The following is a 17,502-nucleotide window of genomic DNA, read 5'->3' on the forward strand; positions in this document are numbered from 1 at the left end:
TTTTTTTCCCCTTTTCCGGCGGGTGCCTTACCTCCCTTGAGCTGGGCCAGCTGGTGGTCGGCCTGCTCCGTCTCTGCCGCTTGCCAGCTACGCCTTGGGCGGCGCAGGGGGCGGAACCACGCATGCGCGGCGCTCCCGGGCAGGGAAAGTCCTCGACTTACGACCGGTTGGGTAGTCCTCGACTTACGACCGGTTTAGTCCTCGACTTACGACCGGTTTAGTCCTCGACTTACGACCGGTTTAGTCCTCGACTTACGACCGGTTGGGGGTCGCGGCATTAAAAAGGTTGAGAACCACTGTCCTAGAACTTGTGCCATGAAGGGCTAAAGGTGCTAGCCTAGGAAGCAGGAGATTGTGAGTTCTAGGACTGCCTTAGGCATGGACCAGTTGCTCTCTCTCTGTCTCAGCCCAGCCCACCTCACAGGATTGTTGCTATGGGGAAAATAGGGAGCAGGAGGATTAGTTATGTTTGCTGCCTTGAGGTATTTATATAAAAAGCAGCACAAAAATATATTTTTAAAAGAATTGTCATGCAACTTTAAAGATCCAAGAACTGTAGTCACCTCTACAATTTCACAGTTGTAGAGAGGCTTGTCATGTTTGCCAAACTCTCTTTAATGTTTAACTATTTAAATTATCCTGGTTTTATGTCAGGCAGTAGATATGCCAACCAGATTTTAGCACATCAAAAAAAAAAAAAAGAAATAATTAATATGAAAAAGCTTTATTGTATGTGTGCTGATTTAAAGAAAACATGCAACAATGTGAAAAGATTTGAATTATGTTTTATACGTATGTCCAATTAAAAGGTTGTTGCTGGATGTGGTAAAAGCAGAATATGATAGCGGTAAAATGTGGGAAAATAAATGGAAGGCTTAGTTAACAATTCAACACTGAGCAAGGAATAAGACAAGACTGTTTGATTGTTTAATGTATTTATAGATACAGAAATATGCTTGTGATGTAAGAGACATGTTGTTTGATAACCTAAGTATATGTATTCTTCTGGGGGGAAAATGATGCCTTGTTGTTGGTTGAGAACCCAAATGATTTTTAGCAGATGAAACAAGGAATATGATTTGAGTGAATGATTGCAAATTATACATAAATGGCAAAAAAAATAGTGCAAAGAGATGAAGGCATGTTTGTTCGGAAAATGTTTTACAGATGGGAAAATTGATGGAGAAAGTTCAAGATGTGCAACTGCTGGTAGAAAAGTAATGAGTAGTATTTATTGTGAAGAATAAATGTCAGTGGAAAAGTGCTTCTAATCACTTTCTAAAATGAAAATAAGAGTTGACTAAATAAAAAAGGCAAAAGTATATTTAATTTCTTAGGAATTGGGTATTTAAATATGCATGACAAAAGCAAGATATAAGGTTAAAAATGTATAGCTGTCCGGGAAGTGTAGACTGAAAACAAAAATGAGTGACCAGTATATTGAGAATAAAAATCAAATTGCAAAATAAATATATGAAGGAAAAATTAATGAGCTGAGAGGAGAGGAGTGAGAAACTAATGGTTGCCTGGAGTTGATGAGTTCCTGAAAAACAGAGGCAAAAAGTTTAAAGAATAAAAGGCAGTATACAGACATAGTAGAAACAAGGAAGGTTTGGAGAGATAGTGAATGGTGTTGATATAAATGAGCTTTAATAGCTTTCCTTTTTTGTATCTCATGCCTTTAATTCCTTTAATTCCTGTTTTTTATTCCTTTTCTGCACTCTGTATAACATTACTTACCCATAAGTGAATTGAGTGATAGATGTACACAGTATGTCTATATATAAAACCATCTAAAGCTAGATAAAACTTTTTTCAAGAATATTTTATAGCAAATTGGCTACTTTTAGAAATACCTTGAGCATAGGGAAATTTTTACTCCATAACCTTAATTGGATATGGAACTATTTAATAACGCCGACACTGTTGCAGAACATGCATAGGCTTAAAGATACTAACACTTCAGAGGTAACATTTCAGTGGAATATGAATCACACCAAAGCCTGGCTTACTGGAGTGGCTAGAGGCATTAGTAAGTGATGGTGATTGTTTGGTTGGTTGGTTGGTTGGTTGATTGATTGCCAGCAAGTTAACGTTGACTCTTAGTGACCTCATAAATAGTGATAAAGTCCTATTTTTATATTTTTGTTTTAACAGTATTATATCTAGGAATTATTATTCATTTTCTTTTCTTTCCTGTGAGTCATTGAAAAACTAAAGGATCCCTGTAGCTTTTATATAATGATGGTTATATAGATTTACAATAATATTTTTTATTATATATGTTTACAGAGTAGTATATTAATAGTGGTGACTTTTCTCTCTCCCCTTTCTAATTCTAAGGTTCAAGAATTGCATGAAGAAGAGGCTCAATGGGTGAACTATGATGAAGATGAGTTGTATGTGAAAATGCAACTAGCAGATGGCATTTTTGAGGCCTTAATTAGAGAGACTATTGATCTCCTCAATCAGATCACTGAAAAACAGAAATTGTTGCTTGTCTAACATCAAACCATATATTTTTTTTCAAAATGATTTTCCCGGAGTACAGTATGATCTTGAGATTGGCTAAGAAGTGACACAACGTCTCCTCTTCCTGTGCTGCCTTTGGATCTCCTACACTGGATTTGTTCCAAAAAGGCTCCCCCTTCCCCAACATGCTTTTGCCAATTCAGTATGTACAATAATACTTGGCACTTGTTCTTTCAATATTGGCAGTTTTTAAATGGTTGGGATGGAGCACCAAATACCCAACAATGGAAACTCAAATTATTAGTAAACATTCTTCATTTTAATAACTGCTCTACTTTGTTTTATATGTAATTTATAACTCTGTTTTCTGACTTAACAGTGTATACGTATGTCAGTCCAATCAAGTATCTATTCCTCGCTCTTATGTAATTTTAATCTTTTTGTCTCATTATGGATCTGTCATTGGATTAATGCATGCAGATCTGAGGAGTCATGCTCCCTTTTTTCAGCTAAGTTTTTATTTCCATTTCTTAAATGATTAATCTAGGATACTTTTTCTACTTTTCCACTATATTTGTTTTTCCTCAGTAAACCACCAGCTGCTCCTAAGTAAATGGTACTCAGGATTCTCTCAGGATTTTAATATGTGAGAGATAGGAAAAAATGCTTACATAATGTGGGCCATTGATCCCTTTGATTCCTCCCTTGCTTACCACCTTACTGTAATATACTGGTGAAACCATTACTTGAACTAGCTAGGGTTAGGAGTGTATGTACCAAAGAGAGTGATACTCAGTGCTTGACTCTGGACCTGATTTTTTTATGCTTGTGACATTTCTTATAACTTATTTTATAACTCATAAAAAATAATTGTTGAGTGCTCTATGAATGCACTGTTACGGGATTTAAAACGTCAGAACATCTATACATTAGGAATGCATCTGTCTCATAAAAATGAGGTATCATACTATGTGCAAGAAATGCATCAGAGGCGAGAATCTACAAAGATCCAAATGATGGGTTTTTTCTATTATGGGGTAGAAACGGATTGTGAAGAGGCACATGTTACATCAAACTAATGTACTTGGAAAGGGAAATAGGATATCAAAAGCCCTTTTGCCAAGATTTACATGACTGTTAGAATAGGCCACTGTCAAACACAGTGTGGCTCATACTGCCTCCATTCCTCCTCCCCCACCCCCACAGTTTTCTCCAGGGAACACAAAATAATCTAGGCTTGACTACTGATGCCTTAATTTGAAATCTGGATTACTTGAGGAAACATTGAATCAGAGTGGATTCAAAATCTGTTAATCTATCCCAGCAGAGACAGCATTCCAAAGCATAGGAGGAGGCATTCCAAAGACTTTATGCACCTATTTATGCCCTTTTTCCTTTCATCTTTAGTTTCTTGGTCTTCCAGTTAGTATATGTCTGCCAGTACTGTCTTTTGAAACTTTTTTTGATTTATTTGCTGTTTGCACAGTAACACACAACCAAGATAGCTCCTTTTAACCAGAAAGTATACAAAAAATAGTTATTGGCATACAATCAGAAATGCTCATAGGTAGATTGATAGAATCACATTTGCAAACTTGGGTGATTAATTATACCTAAATGGGCTAAAGGAACAAAAGACAGAATAACTAGCACATAGACTTTATGTACTAGCACATAGACTAGTATGTAAATGCCAACTTTAAACAAATCTGGTGGAGCAAGCTGCTATGAGTTAAGTACTTTTCATACTGAACCTCAAGAATGTTTTAAATGCATATTTAATATCTAAGCAAAGTTGCTGTTTTTTTTCCTCTGTTTTGGAACAAATGAGGCCATTTTCTAACAGTTTTAGGTTTTGCCATTTTGGGATCATCCATGTCTTTTTCCCTACACATATAACTAAATTATGAGAATCTAGGGAATATCCAAGCAAAGAGGATTGGGGAAGTCACCAGCCAAATTGGTAGCAGAATATTGACATGCCCAAAGTGATTAAAGGTGATATATTGCTTATCTCAGAGTTATTGCTGTGATCCATAGTGGTGCAAATGTTTCACTGCAACCAAATCTAGAGAAACAGGGCCAACATATGGTGCAGATTTAAACTCAGAGAACTGTGGCTATTATAGCATTTTTTTTGCAAGGCAACAACTACTTGAGGATGAATCCAGGAACAGTCTAGCAACAACTTTGGCTGTTAAGGAATGGTCTTCAATATTGCCTCATCAGCTCCATGTATACCAGAAAGAGCAATCCATTCAGGCCTTGTATGGCATTTTTCTTCTGTCCCACAATTGTATGTGGCAAGTTCTGGGAATTCATTTTATCTTTAAAGATACTTCTGACTGATCACTACTGATATCATACATCCAACTAAATTTCAGCTAAATCAATCTAACAGCTAAACTTCATGTTACCAAAGTTGTGCAATTTCTAGTATGGTATCTGGCTGGTATGGTGTAGGCCTTTAAGGGCTGTCAACACTGGGATTCTTGAGAAGGAAATTCCCTTTTGGCTCAAATGCAATTACCTAATCACATCTTGCAGTTGAATAGACTGGGTGAAGAGGGTGTCTGCAAAATGAGAAACTGAGTAAGAGGGGAAAGAGTGAATAACTACTTGCCTTAAATAGATGTTCTGGGCAACCCTCTTTTGCTCATTGCACTGACATATTAAGGATGCGTTCTTCCCCAAATCCCGTTTCTGCTGCCTCCATTCAGATGACCACAAATATTGATGTTTCTTTGTTTTTTTTTCCCCTGCTAGGGAGAGGTTATACTGAGGTTCTCTTATCATAAAAAAAGGGCTGGAGACTTGCACTCAAATACCTGTTGATTTCAGTGATTATGGCTACCAGATTCAACCTTTGTACCATCTTGCAGAAACAACCTACTTACTATTATAGTTTTCTACAGTGCTTAATTATTCCTGCAAGTGAGATTGGAGGGCCATGTAGCTACTCTGGAAAACACACCTGAAAATATTTTTTAGGATTTGCTATAATACCTCCAGCTCACTTTCAGAAAACCTATGTGTGTATAAATATGTAATACATGCTGTTGTCACCCGCAGATTCATGTATTCATATACCCGAGTATCATTTCCCATTTTTTTTATTCCCATGCAAATACAGGCATGATCATTGTGTATACTAAATGTAATTTAGTGTAAAGTGAAATTTAGCACAGTGCCCAATGAATCCTTTAGAAGCTTGTCCTTTTTCCATCAGAGTTCAGAATGGACTTAAGCAGCATAGAGGAGTTAATTATGACAAAGAATCACTAATTGTCTTGGAGAATATATCCTGAATATATTAAATTATATTATGCCCAGACATCAGAATTCACTTTGGAGAAAAACGCTGACAATAGTATATATATAGCACAGCTAGAAAATATGGACTTGTGAGTGCTGTTTTATTCTGTATTAAATGATTTTTTTTGAGGAAAATTGCATACCTCAAAATGTATGCAAATATAAAGAACAACAACCTGATCTATAGATTTAAGATAAAATCCTCAAGATGTCATATTGAAGCTCAATTTAAATGTAAAACCATCATCAAGAAGACTATTTTATGTGCTGTTGTATAATCACCATTTACTTCAAAGGGAGGCTTGAATAGGAAAGTGGTTCCATGGATTGTAACCTGTCGCCTTTTCAGTGCTCCAGTATTTCAGAAAATTTAACAGCAAGGTTTTATGGCCTGTTTGGCAAGGGGGAGGAGGAGGACAAATGCATGATCTTCAAAAAAAACCGTGGCCTTAGCATTTTTGCAATACTTGAATAAAAGTGTGTATTCACTAAAGAAATACCATAGCACAGCATTCAGAGACCTTTGAAGTCACTGCACAGTAAAGCCTTTTTTTTCAAGCAAGTTTGTTAATCAGAATTGACTGACTTATGTTCCAGCAGCAAAAATAGTTTTGACGGTTGTAAAGTAATTCTTTGTAAATTGTACATTGTCAATATAAACAGGGAAAACTCATCTGAACTAATTTAAAATCTCATGGATAGAGTGTGAAAAACTATACATTATAACACATTGGAGTAAATAAAAGTTTTGACAGAGCCTTTGCTTACATTTTCAGAGTTGTCTTGGAGAAAGTATTCTTCCTTGCATACTGTGCTGTGCAGATACTGTTCCTGCCTATGTGTTTATGTAAGTAACTTATTCATAGTTTCCAGGCCAATTTCAGCCAATGTACACACTTTGTGTAGTACGGCTTGGTAGAATACAGGGTGTTAAGGTTCATGTAATTTTGAAATGTAAAATAAACCAGAATAGTCTCTGTGTACACCAATGTAAATACCTTTGTTATTTTGAGATGTACTTTAAGATATTAAAGTCTGTAAATGGTTTATAAATTATACAAATAGTTTATCGGTCTTTAAAATAAAGTACATTTGTTCATATACTGTTTGTTCTGGGTAAATCTAGGTCCCAATTCCCTTCAAAAATATTCACCAGTGACAAGTGTGCTTTAATTACACAGATTATTTTCTTGATCAAACTAGTGTCTAATTAATCTAGTATCATGTTTCCAAGATCAAAGAAAGACCTCTGGACATTCCAACATGAAGATATTTGATTCTTCCTTTAATAATGGATTCTCCTATATGCAGAAAGTATGTTTACTAATATTAGCAAGGATTATTTCTTCTCAGTTGCCACTTAAGGTTCTTTAAGCCTAGAAAAGAAACAGAGAGAATAGCGCTAAGGCAAAAGGCCACATTGGTCTTCATAATCAATGTTCTGAGTCAATATTCTGAGTTTTCTTTACTAATCATGGCTTAAATTAATAGATACAGACAAAACTCTTACTAAAACAAACTTGTTTACTGTAAGAAGCAGCAGACAGTATATAAAATGAGAAAAGGTAATGGGATATATCGTTGTTTGTAGTAAATTGTGATACAGTCACAAAATCACACAGTACAAATTTTGTTCAGAGTATTTCAATAAGAGATTACTTGGTTCCAGCCAAAGCAACAAGTAGAGGAATCATGGAAGAAAGGCTGAAGGTTAGAAGAAGAGTATTGTTCTTTTTTTTTCCAAAAGTAAATATTTCTTATTTGATTTTAAAATTTATCTTCATGTTATTCAGGCCAGTTAGAGACTGCATTCACCTGCCCAGATGAGAGGTTAGCCTACTTAGAGTAGTCATATTGGGAAGTCCATGGGTGCAAAGGATGTGAATCTTCATACACATTCCTAGTACAGTATCTGATACGATTAAGCCAGCACATAGCTGAAGGAACAGACTCAGAAGACAGTGTTTAAAGAAAATGTTACTAGGATGGGGCAAACTTGCATTTTCCCTCATACCTTGGAAGTTTTTTATTGAGGGGTCCTTAGTGCTCTCTGAGCTTGGTTGTTTTCTTGCAGACATTTCATTACCCAAACTAGGTAATGTTATCTAATTTGGGTAATGAAATGTCTGCAAGAAAACCACCAAGCTCAGAGAACACCAAGGACTCCTCATTTCAACCCTCAGCTACAAATATTTTCCTTTATTGATAAGTTTCTTATTTCCACAAGGTATTTCCAGGACCTTCTTATTATATGAAGTTATTTTCTCTTCTTGAGTCTGAAAACTCTCCCAGTTAGGCTGCTTGGATGGCCTTTAATTCTAGAATTATGAAGAAATAAAAAGAAAACAAAGGAGGTAAGCAAATCCACAGTTTATAAAACAGTGGTCCAATCTCTGAGCATGCAGGACTGCCAGATTTGGATTAGTTTCACAGTAGCGAAATAAACGAAATATTTTTCACCTCCAGCTTTTTCCCCCCATTATTACTTTATGTACTGAAATAGGATTTCTATGCACTCATACATATCATACCTTCTACTCTTTTTATCCATATTCAGTATTCTTATCCCACAACGCTGAATATAGCATACTACGGTACTGTTTATGTGATTAGGTAAGAGGGGAAGGCTATCACCAAAGCTGAACTCCTTCAAACAACTATGTGTCTTTAAGAATATATTAAAATAGTCCCTTAGTCAGAAAGGTGTTTTCTCATTTACAGTAGAAAATAAGTGTTAAGAAATACTGTGTTGGGTATATACCCAGATATTAGTTAGAACAGTGGTTCTCAACCTTTTTAATGCCGTGATCCCAACCGGTTGTAAGTCGAGGACTAAACCGGTTGTAAGTCGAGGACTAAACCGGTTGTAAGTCGAGGACTAAACCGGTCGTAAGTCGAGGACTACCCAACCGGTCGTAAGTCGAGGACTTTCCCTGCCTGGGAGCGCCACGCATGCGTGGTTCTGCCCCCTGTGCTGGCTGAGGCGTAGCTGGCAAGCGGCAGAGACGGAGCAGGCCGACCACCAGCTGGCCCAGCCCAAGGGAGGTAAGGCACCCGCTGGAAAAGGAGAAAAAAATGGCGGACAAAAAAAATGGCGGACAAAAAAATGGTGGACAGCCTTGCTTGGCGACCCGCATGGAATGGTTGATCGACCCCAAATGGGGTACCGATCCACAGGTTGAGAACCACTGAGTTAGAAAGAAGAACGTAGGGCTGAGCTGAATGCAGATCCCATGAATCACTCTAATACTGATGGAAACCAAGGAAAATATTAATAAATGTACAAGAGCAATTCAGAAATAAACCTCCATTTAGTTATCAATGACACTTGCAGATACAGAACTGTTATTATATGCATTAGAAAATTATAACATTACTTTTTGACATAATCGCCATTCAAATTGAGGCACTTGTCATAATGTCTTACAAAATTTGAAATTTCTTAGCTCAGTGCCAAATCTGAGCTATGGAGGGGGAGGTGATCAAAAACATCCCAACGGAACTGCTTCAAAAGTTCTTGGGTGCGCCTAGCAGTGTGCGGGTGAGCATTATCGTGAACACCACACCGGAAGCGGTGCCATAGAAAATCCTGTCAAATGTGAAGATGCCAAAGGAGTACTGCTAGTGAGGTTCATCAATTCAGAAATCTACTGTGAAATGTTACAAAAACTCAGACAAACCGTCCATAACAAGCATCGGGGCATGCTGACTCCCGGTGTGGTGTTGGTTCATGATAATGCTCACCTGCACACCACTAGATGCACCCAAGAATTTTTGAAGCAGTTCCGTTGGGATGTTTTTGATCACCCTCCCTATAGCCCAGATTGGCGCCAAAAGAAGTGGAAGGGCTGCTTAAATATCTTCAAGGTGACAAGAAGCAACGGATGGAAATTAATCAAAGAGAGAAGCAACCTAGAACTAAGGAGAAACTTCCTGACAGTTAGAACAATTAACCAATGGAACAACCTGCCTCCAGAAGCGGTGAATGCGCCAACACTGGAAGTTTTTAAGAAGAGACTGGACAGCCATTTGTCTGAAATGGTCATAGGGTTTCCTGTCTGAGCAGGGGGTTGGATTCGATGACCTCCAAGGTCCCTTCCAACTTTTTTATTTTTATTTTTATTTTTTATTATTATTATTATTATTATTGTTATTATTACTACTACTATTTAAAAAATAAACAATTCACAAAAGACCACTTAATACTAAGTGATTTATTAAGAGATTCTGAGAGTTGGGATGTATATACTGTAAATTCAACAAATTATTATTAGGGACATCTGAGATAAATAAAATAAAACATTAAGGCCAGGTTTTCCCCGCTACCACTTTGTTATTCAAAGTTGGTTTTCATGAAGATAACAATATTAAGACATTTATTCAGTGGAAAGGCAATCTGTTTAGACTGCCAGATTTTATTTTTAATAGACCAAAGATAAAAACAAAGTCTCTTACCAAAATGTCCCTGTAATGCATTTTTGTCTTAAATGCCAACCATTCACAGACCCCAATCAATATCTTAAAAGCCACATACAACACGCACTATAAATACCACACACAATACAGCACACACTCTGCTAGAGAGAAGTTCCCTGAAGGAGGGTTCCAGGGAGAGTCTGAAAGCTCAGAAGGCAAAACCTCTGGTCCCGCTGTCCGACTCAGGTTGGATCCTGCAACATTATCCTGGGACAAGTATATTTGCCTTCATTTGTAAGATAATACAGTCTGAAATTCAGAGGCTGTAGGCAACCTTGTTCTCTTAACTCAGGTTCCTGAGTTTAATTCTTGGCCTTTTGTTAGAATTTGTTATTTGTCTATGCCAGTTATTTAGTAACTTATTCTCAATAAAGACTGAAATCATGTGAAAAGAAATTAAACCTTGGTAGAACATTTGCTGTTTTTCCAAGATAGCAGATAAATATTCTTAAATAAATCTTTATTTTTTTCTACTCAAGAAAAAATTCTAAATATTGAACTTATTTCTTCATTATTCCAGTAACCTGACATTGAACCATATTACTATGCATGCTCCATCAGCCATGTTAAATTCTCTTTAGGCTGACCAATTATAATTACAGTATCATCAGCAAATAAATTCATTTTATGTTCTTGTGCAGTTATTTCCGCACCAAATTCTGTTATTTTGGTGTAGCTGAATTTCCAGTGGTTCCAGTGCCAGTAAAAAACAAAACAAGAAAGGGAACTCCCTTGTCTTATCCCCTTGGATTTTGCACATTGCTATGTAATAAGACTATTAACAAAAATGTTGCCTTTTTTCTTTATAAATGCTCTGTCCCCCTGGACAAAAATTACGGTCACAATCCATTTTTTTTTCAAAACTACAAAATAAAAAGGTGATTCCAAATTACCAAAGGCTTTTTTCAGCATCAAGAAAACTCATAGCCACTTTTTTATTTTTCTGATTTACCTTATCAACGACAAATACTGTATATTTCAAAGAGATACAAAAGAATCTAATATTATATCTTCTATAATTCTTTGAAATAAAGGCCATCTGTTCAGGATGTATCATTTCAGTTAAAAAGCCATCTAGTATCTTAGTAAGAATTGCTGTTAAAAATGTATTATCCATATTCAGTAAAGAAATGGGCCTCAGGATGATTGGCCTCAGGATGCATTGAATCTTTCCCTTTTCTACAAATCAAACAAATGAAAGCTTCTTTATATACTTCTTTCTAATGAGAGGTTGATCTCCAAGTAGCTTTAACATTGGGGTTTTTTTTAGGTAGAATAGAATTCTTTATTGACCAAGTGTGATTGCACACACAAGGAATTTGTCTCTGGTGCATAAGCTCTCAGTGTACATACATGCAACAAAGTGATAAGTCATAGATCATAAATCATAAGATACAAACATCAATTGATAAATTATAATATACCAATAGGAGAGGGTAGTAGGAAAGATAAGAGGTGAGAAAGATGAGAAAATGAGAAAGATGAGAGGATGACATGGATAACAGCAATATAGCCCTACTACATGGGTAAATATCCGTGCTGTGGGAGTTAATGATGGCACGGGGAAAGAAACTATTTTTGTATCTAGATGTTTTGGTGTGCAATGCTCTATAGTGGCTCCCTGAAGGGACAAGTTGAAATAGATTTATGTCCAGGATGTGAGGGGTGTGTAGATATTTTCACAGTTCTCTTTCTTGCTCGTGCAGTATACAGGTCCTCAATGGAAATCAGGCTGGTTGCAATTGTTTTTTCTGCAGTACTAACTATTGAAGTCTGTATCTATCCTGTTTGGTTGCTGGGCCAAACCAGGCAGTTATAGAGGTACAAATGTAGGTAGAATTAGCTGATTAGTTATGAGTTATGGTGAAAGTTAAATGAAGCTACGATAAGAAGTATCCTGAAAATCAGATATTAAAAGACAACCATTGGATGTGCTACTTCATACTATATTTCTGAAGTTTCCAAGGAAGCTACCTGGTGCCGGTGAAGGATTTTTATCTAAACACTACCCAGAGAACAATGGTTATTAATAGTAAATCAGATGAATTTATTTTTGTGGAAGAACAGAAATGCCCTTTCAAACCAGAAGGTTAATCAGAATGACAAAATCTGCCTCTATTGTACACTCATGCCTGTCAAGATACACATACCAAAGGAATAGAGTTTATGCCACAATGTTGCAATGCATGCTTCTCCCTTTCCTCCCTCACAGCCCTCCCCCCACTCTGATGCAGATGCCCATTTTTTATATACTTTTGCCTTCACCCCAGCATAATATTCTAGCAAGAGAAAGTATAATGAAGTGATGGATACTTGTTTTCAGTTTCTATCCCTTATCTCTACGGGCAACAAAAGAGATATTTTGAATTCCTCAGATCCAGGACCAAAAAAGCCTTTTGTAGAGATGTCCCCAGCAGTTATGCTGTGGGATATGTTGCCAAGGTTTAAATCACTGAGAGAGGAGAAAACATTGGTTTCAAATCTGCAAGGAAAAGCAACAGCTGCAGCCAAGATTTTTAGCCTAGCTTGGAATGTCCTTTGGCTGAAGACCAGCTTCCGATTTTGGCACAGACCGAATCCATTTGGAGAAGAAATTAACTCACATGAAGCTTTATTCTTGCTATCTTGGATTCCCAGCTACCTGAAAATGCTGCAGGGAGCAAAGTTCATCTTCAAAACATCTTCACATTTCAACAATAAGGAGAAGTGGAAAGCTCTAGACCAGTCCCCTTCCCCCCCGTCTTGGACTATGACAGCTGAGAATTAGGAGAAATAAAATCAACATTGTTCAGTGTTGCAGGTTGGAGGGTGACTGCAAATCTCTGCCAAAAGTTGGAGCTGTTCCTGAGCTCTAAGGTGAATGCACATCACCAAGACAATTTATAACAACTCTTTTGAACACACCAATAATATAATGGGGGATAGCAACAGCCTAAAAAGAACGAAAAAAGGGCTCACGTGTGCACTGAATCTGTGCTATTCCTTAAATGGTCCCAATTTTTTCAGGTCTCAAGGGAGACCAAAATACTCTTGTAGCTGCTCTAAGAGTCACAACTGAATCTTAAAACAAAATCCCCTTTCTTTAAGTTCAGACTGCCATATTCTACCCCATGCTCAAGAGAAAGGAAGCAAGGAAGAAAAATACAGGTAGTCCTCAACTTATAACAGTTTGTTTAGTGACCATTCGAAATTACAACAGCCTTGAAAAAAGTGAGTTACGGCCATTTTTCACACTTACAACGGTTGCGGTATCCCCACGGTCACGTGATCAAAATTCAGACACTTGGCAACTGACTCATATTTATGACGGTTGCAGTGCCTTTTGCGACTTTCTGACAAGCAAAGTCAATGGGGAAACCAGATTCACTTAACAATCATGTCAATAACTTAACAACTGCAGGGATTCACTTAACAACGGTGGCAAGAAAGTTGTAAAACGGGGCAAAATTCATTTAACAATTGTCAAATTTTGGGCTCAGTTGTGACTGTAAGTCGAGGACTACCTGTAGAAGCCAGTTGTTGGCCTCCTACTCCTGGCTTCTCAAGAGGAGAGGATGCCTAACAACCATTTATTTATTTGTTGGTTGGTTGGTTGGTTTATTGATTTATTCAGAGCGAATCTGGGTGACTTACAACATAAAATACTTTTAGCACTTTCTCTGTTTCTTCCCTTTGGCTTTGTAGGTGGAACTGCAAAGTCCATAAGCTCACATTTCTCTTGAGGACAGAACTTCCTCCAGCAGAGACATGGCTGGTTCTAAATAAGTAAAAGGCCTTTCAGAGCAGCTTGAACTACCCTGACGTTGAGCTGCAAATAAATCAGCTCAGCTCTGCTGGCTGGATAAACATCCCTCTGGAGCTGCTTTCAAAGTGGCACAGAAATCCAGTAATTCAGAAGGCTGTTGGTGTCTGAATTTCCACAGCATTAATCCTGACTGACAAAACAAAACTGCTGTGTTCGTATCACATGCTGCACCTAAAGACAGAAACTATTACAGCTTATTGTTTCTCTTGGTTTGACATGGTGGTTTCAGTAGTATGGTTTAGTGCAGGAGTTGCAGTTTGTCAGGAGGAGAGGGGGCAGAAGTTCCCCCCTCCCCAAAAACATAACTTATTCAGTCAAGAGAGAACAATTCACTTTGCACAGTTGCCCTACTGCCATATTTAAGCTGCCCAATGATATATCACTTAAAATGTAATGGTTAAAAATGTGTTATTTGTTGGCCAGTCCTAACCCCAAAGATACATCAGATCACGAGAATGTCTCTGTCTGTAGCCCTAAATACAGATCCCCTTCCTTTCAGGTTTCTATGATAACATTTAGATGCCTTCAATATGCCTCTATATTATTTTTACCTTTTGTTGATCTTACTGTGATTTATTTGTTTGGTTCTTGTGAGCAGCCCAGAGTTGGGCAGCATATAAGTTATATGAGTTGTTGTTGTTGTTATATTGTACAGACAGTGTTGAAGGCAAAGCTTAGGTGTTAAATTCATCTATTTTTATAACGACTGAAAAGAGTTCAGGATAAACAGTGAAATAAATTGCTGTTATTTGAAGACAACCATCCATTTGAAGGAAGCCAAGTTCTTCAAATTTAGCCAAGTCTGAAGGTACATCCATGACGTTTTCTTGGCAACGGTATAGAAGTGATTTGTTACTGCTTTCTTCTATGTCCCAGACCAGCTTATAATGTTGGGATTCTTTGGTCATCCCCATTTAAGACCTAAACAGGTACAACATTGCATGGCTTCTCAGCACCAACAAAATACCCCACATGCTGCCACTTTTCGGCAGCCACCAATTTCAAAAAGGAAACCATTAGATTCAGAGTGGACAGAGAAGCCATGGAGGCACAGTGGTTGGAATGCAGTATTGCAGGCTAATTCTGCCAACTGCCAGCAGTTCGATCCTAACCAGCTCAAGGTTGACTCGACCTTCTATCCTCCCGAGTTCGGTAAAATGAAGACCCAGATTGTTGGGGACAATATGCTGACTCTGTAAACCACTTAGAGAGGGCCGTACAGCACTGTGAGCTGGTATATAAGTCTAAGTACTATCAATACCACTGGGGTTGGTTGGGGCATATCCACACTTTTTTTAATCTTGCAATTTTATTCTGAAACTTTCTGTATTATAATCAACATTTGCACACATTTTACTTCATTGTCTGTGATTAAATTGTCTTGTAATCAGACAGAAATCACAAGATCTGACCTTTAAAAAATGTAATTATGTATTTTTAACTTAAAATATTCCCTGCACAGCCTTATGCACTTACACGAATTATTTATAATTATTTATAAGGAACAAGATTAAGCATACTATTTAAGCTGCTCCTGTCCTGGGCTCATAACATTGATTCTAAATTGGCTTAAGAAAATCTTATGTGAATTGAGGCCTTTAGAGCCAACAGGTTGCAAAGTATTGAGTTTGAATAATAGACTATCATGTCTCTTCCACATTTCTTTTCCAAGAAAAAAAAATAGCAATTACTTTCCTTTTTGTGGATGGGTCTTTCCAAAAGAAACCAGTTCAAAATCCTAAAAGTTTTTTCCCCTCATTATTATTTTCCCTGACAAGTACTTTTCCTGCTTACTTTTGTTTTATACTCCAAGGATTTATCATTATACTGTTTTCCTATCCTGGGTGGTAGAAGAGTTTTACCTCCAGATCCCAAATAGTTCAAACAAACCTACGATCTACCTGAGAGCTGGAAATGAAACCCTTCTATCCTGCATGACTGCAATAAACAAAGAAAAGCCCAGGGGAAGGTTACTACTCAAAAAATGGGGGGGAAATGTCGATTTTCTCTGTTAGAGAAAGATCTTAATAGCTATGCTGTTTCATCAGTACTGATGAATGGAAATATAGAAATATGATAAGCATAGGTTTAATTAAAAGGGCAGACTTTTTTTGGTCAAAACAACCAATGAACTATGGAGATTAGCCTACAAACTAAAGGAATCTAACCCCAAAAGACAGGATCACTCAATATGACCTAACAGAGAAAAGTGTTCTTCAGAAGTAGAGCAGAGAAACATGCCCTGAAGTCACTTTAAAGATTAGTATAGGTGACACCATCTTTTTTTCATTTCAAAAAATAGTTTCCCCCCCAGCGACCCCCATTCTGCGATGGGGTAAATGGGCAGTGCACGGAAGTCCTTGATAAATATTACCAGAATTGTTGGATTGATTGGAAAACAAAGGTTATAATATACAGGTAGTCTTTGACTTATGACCACAATTGAGACCAAAATTTATGTTGCTAAGCGAGACACTTGTTTAGTGATTTTTGCTCCATTTTATGACCTTTCTTGCTACAGTTGTTAAGTGAATCACTGCATTTGTTAAATTAGGAACATGGTTGTCAAGTGACTGTGGCTTCCCAATTGACTTTGCTTGTCAGAGAGTTGCAAAAAGTGATCCCATGACCCCTGGGACGTTGCAACCGCCATAAATATGAACCAGTTGTCAAGCGTCCAAATTTTGATCATGTGACCATGGGGATGTTGCAATAGTGATGTGAAAAATGGTTATAAGCCAATTTTTTTCAGTCCTGTTGTAACTTTGAACAGTCACTAGACATATGGTTGTAAATTGAGGATTACCTGTATATGTACTATTTTCAGATGAAAAAAAAAAAACCACAAGGCAGTAGTGGTCAAAAGTTATTGTTCTCCAGTTCAGTCTATGACCTGCACTTGGGAATAACTTAAAATGCTGCATCTCTCAAGCCTGAGCCTGTTCCAGGCAGCAGAGCTCAAACGCTTAATTTTCCAAATTAAAAAGCAGATATGCTAAAAGGCCAACTAAAGGATGTTTCATTATTTTTTAATAAACATAATTAAGATTCTTGTTTAGATGAGCTACTAATATTGCAGAAGTTCTTTTGTTATGCTAATTTCTGCATATTGTAGTTTCCAAGAAAATTTGAACATCATTCTCCAATTCCTTTTTTTTTTTACACATTGCAGAGGAGGCTTCAGTCTAACTGGCTAACATTCCAGGTTCTCACCTGTTCATCCCTTTCTGCCTGCTATACTGTAGGATAGTTCCTGAATACCATGTGGCCTTTTGAGGTAAAAGCATAGTAGTTTTCTGTTGTAGACACTTACTTCCAGGAAGACAGTTCCCAGTAAAACAAGCTGTAGAAGGTAAAAGGCTTAGCTTAACTTCTTTTCAACTTTTCACATTGTAATTGCCACTAAAAAAATTATCTTCCTACAGCTGGCAGAA

The 17,502-nt window shown here is 37.3% G+C and overlaps 1 protein-coding gene across 1 annotated transcript in view; it reads left to right on the plus strand.

Moving 5' to 3' along the window:
- Positions 1–2,793, plus strand: part of CEP350 (centrosomal protein 350) — a 95,241-nt gene extending 92,448 nt beyond the window's left edge. The window contains exon 39 of the mRNA XM_015811269.1: positions 2,344–2,793. Within this exon, the coding sequence (XP_015666755.1) occupies positions 2,344–2,505 (162 nt within the window). The 3' untranslated portion in view covers positions 2,506–2,793. The remainder of the gene's footprint in view (positions 1–2,343) is intronic.
- The last annotated feature ends 14,709 nt before the right edge of the window (positions 2,794–17,502 follow it).

Source organism: Protobothrops mucrosquamatus, unplaced genomic scaffold, assembly GCF_001527695.2.
Source record: "Protobothrops mucrosquamatus isolate PMUCROS unplaced genomic scaffold, P.Mucros_1.0 scaffold35, whole genome shotgun sequence".
NCBI lineage: Eukaryota > Metazoa > Chordata > Lepidosauria > Squamata > Viperidae > Protobothrops > Protobothrops mucrosquamatus.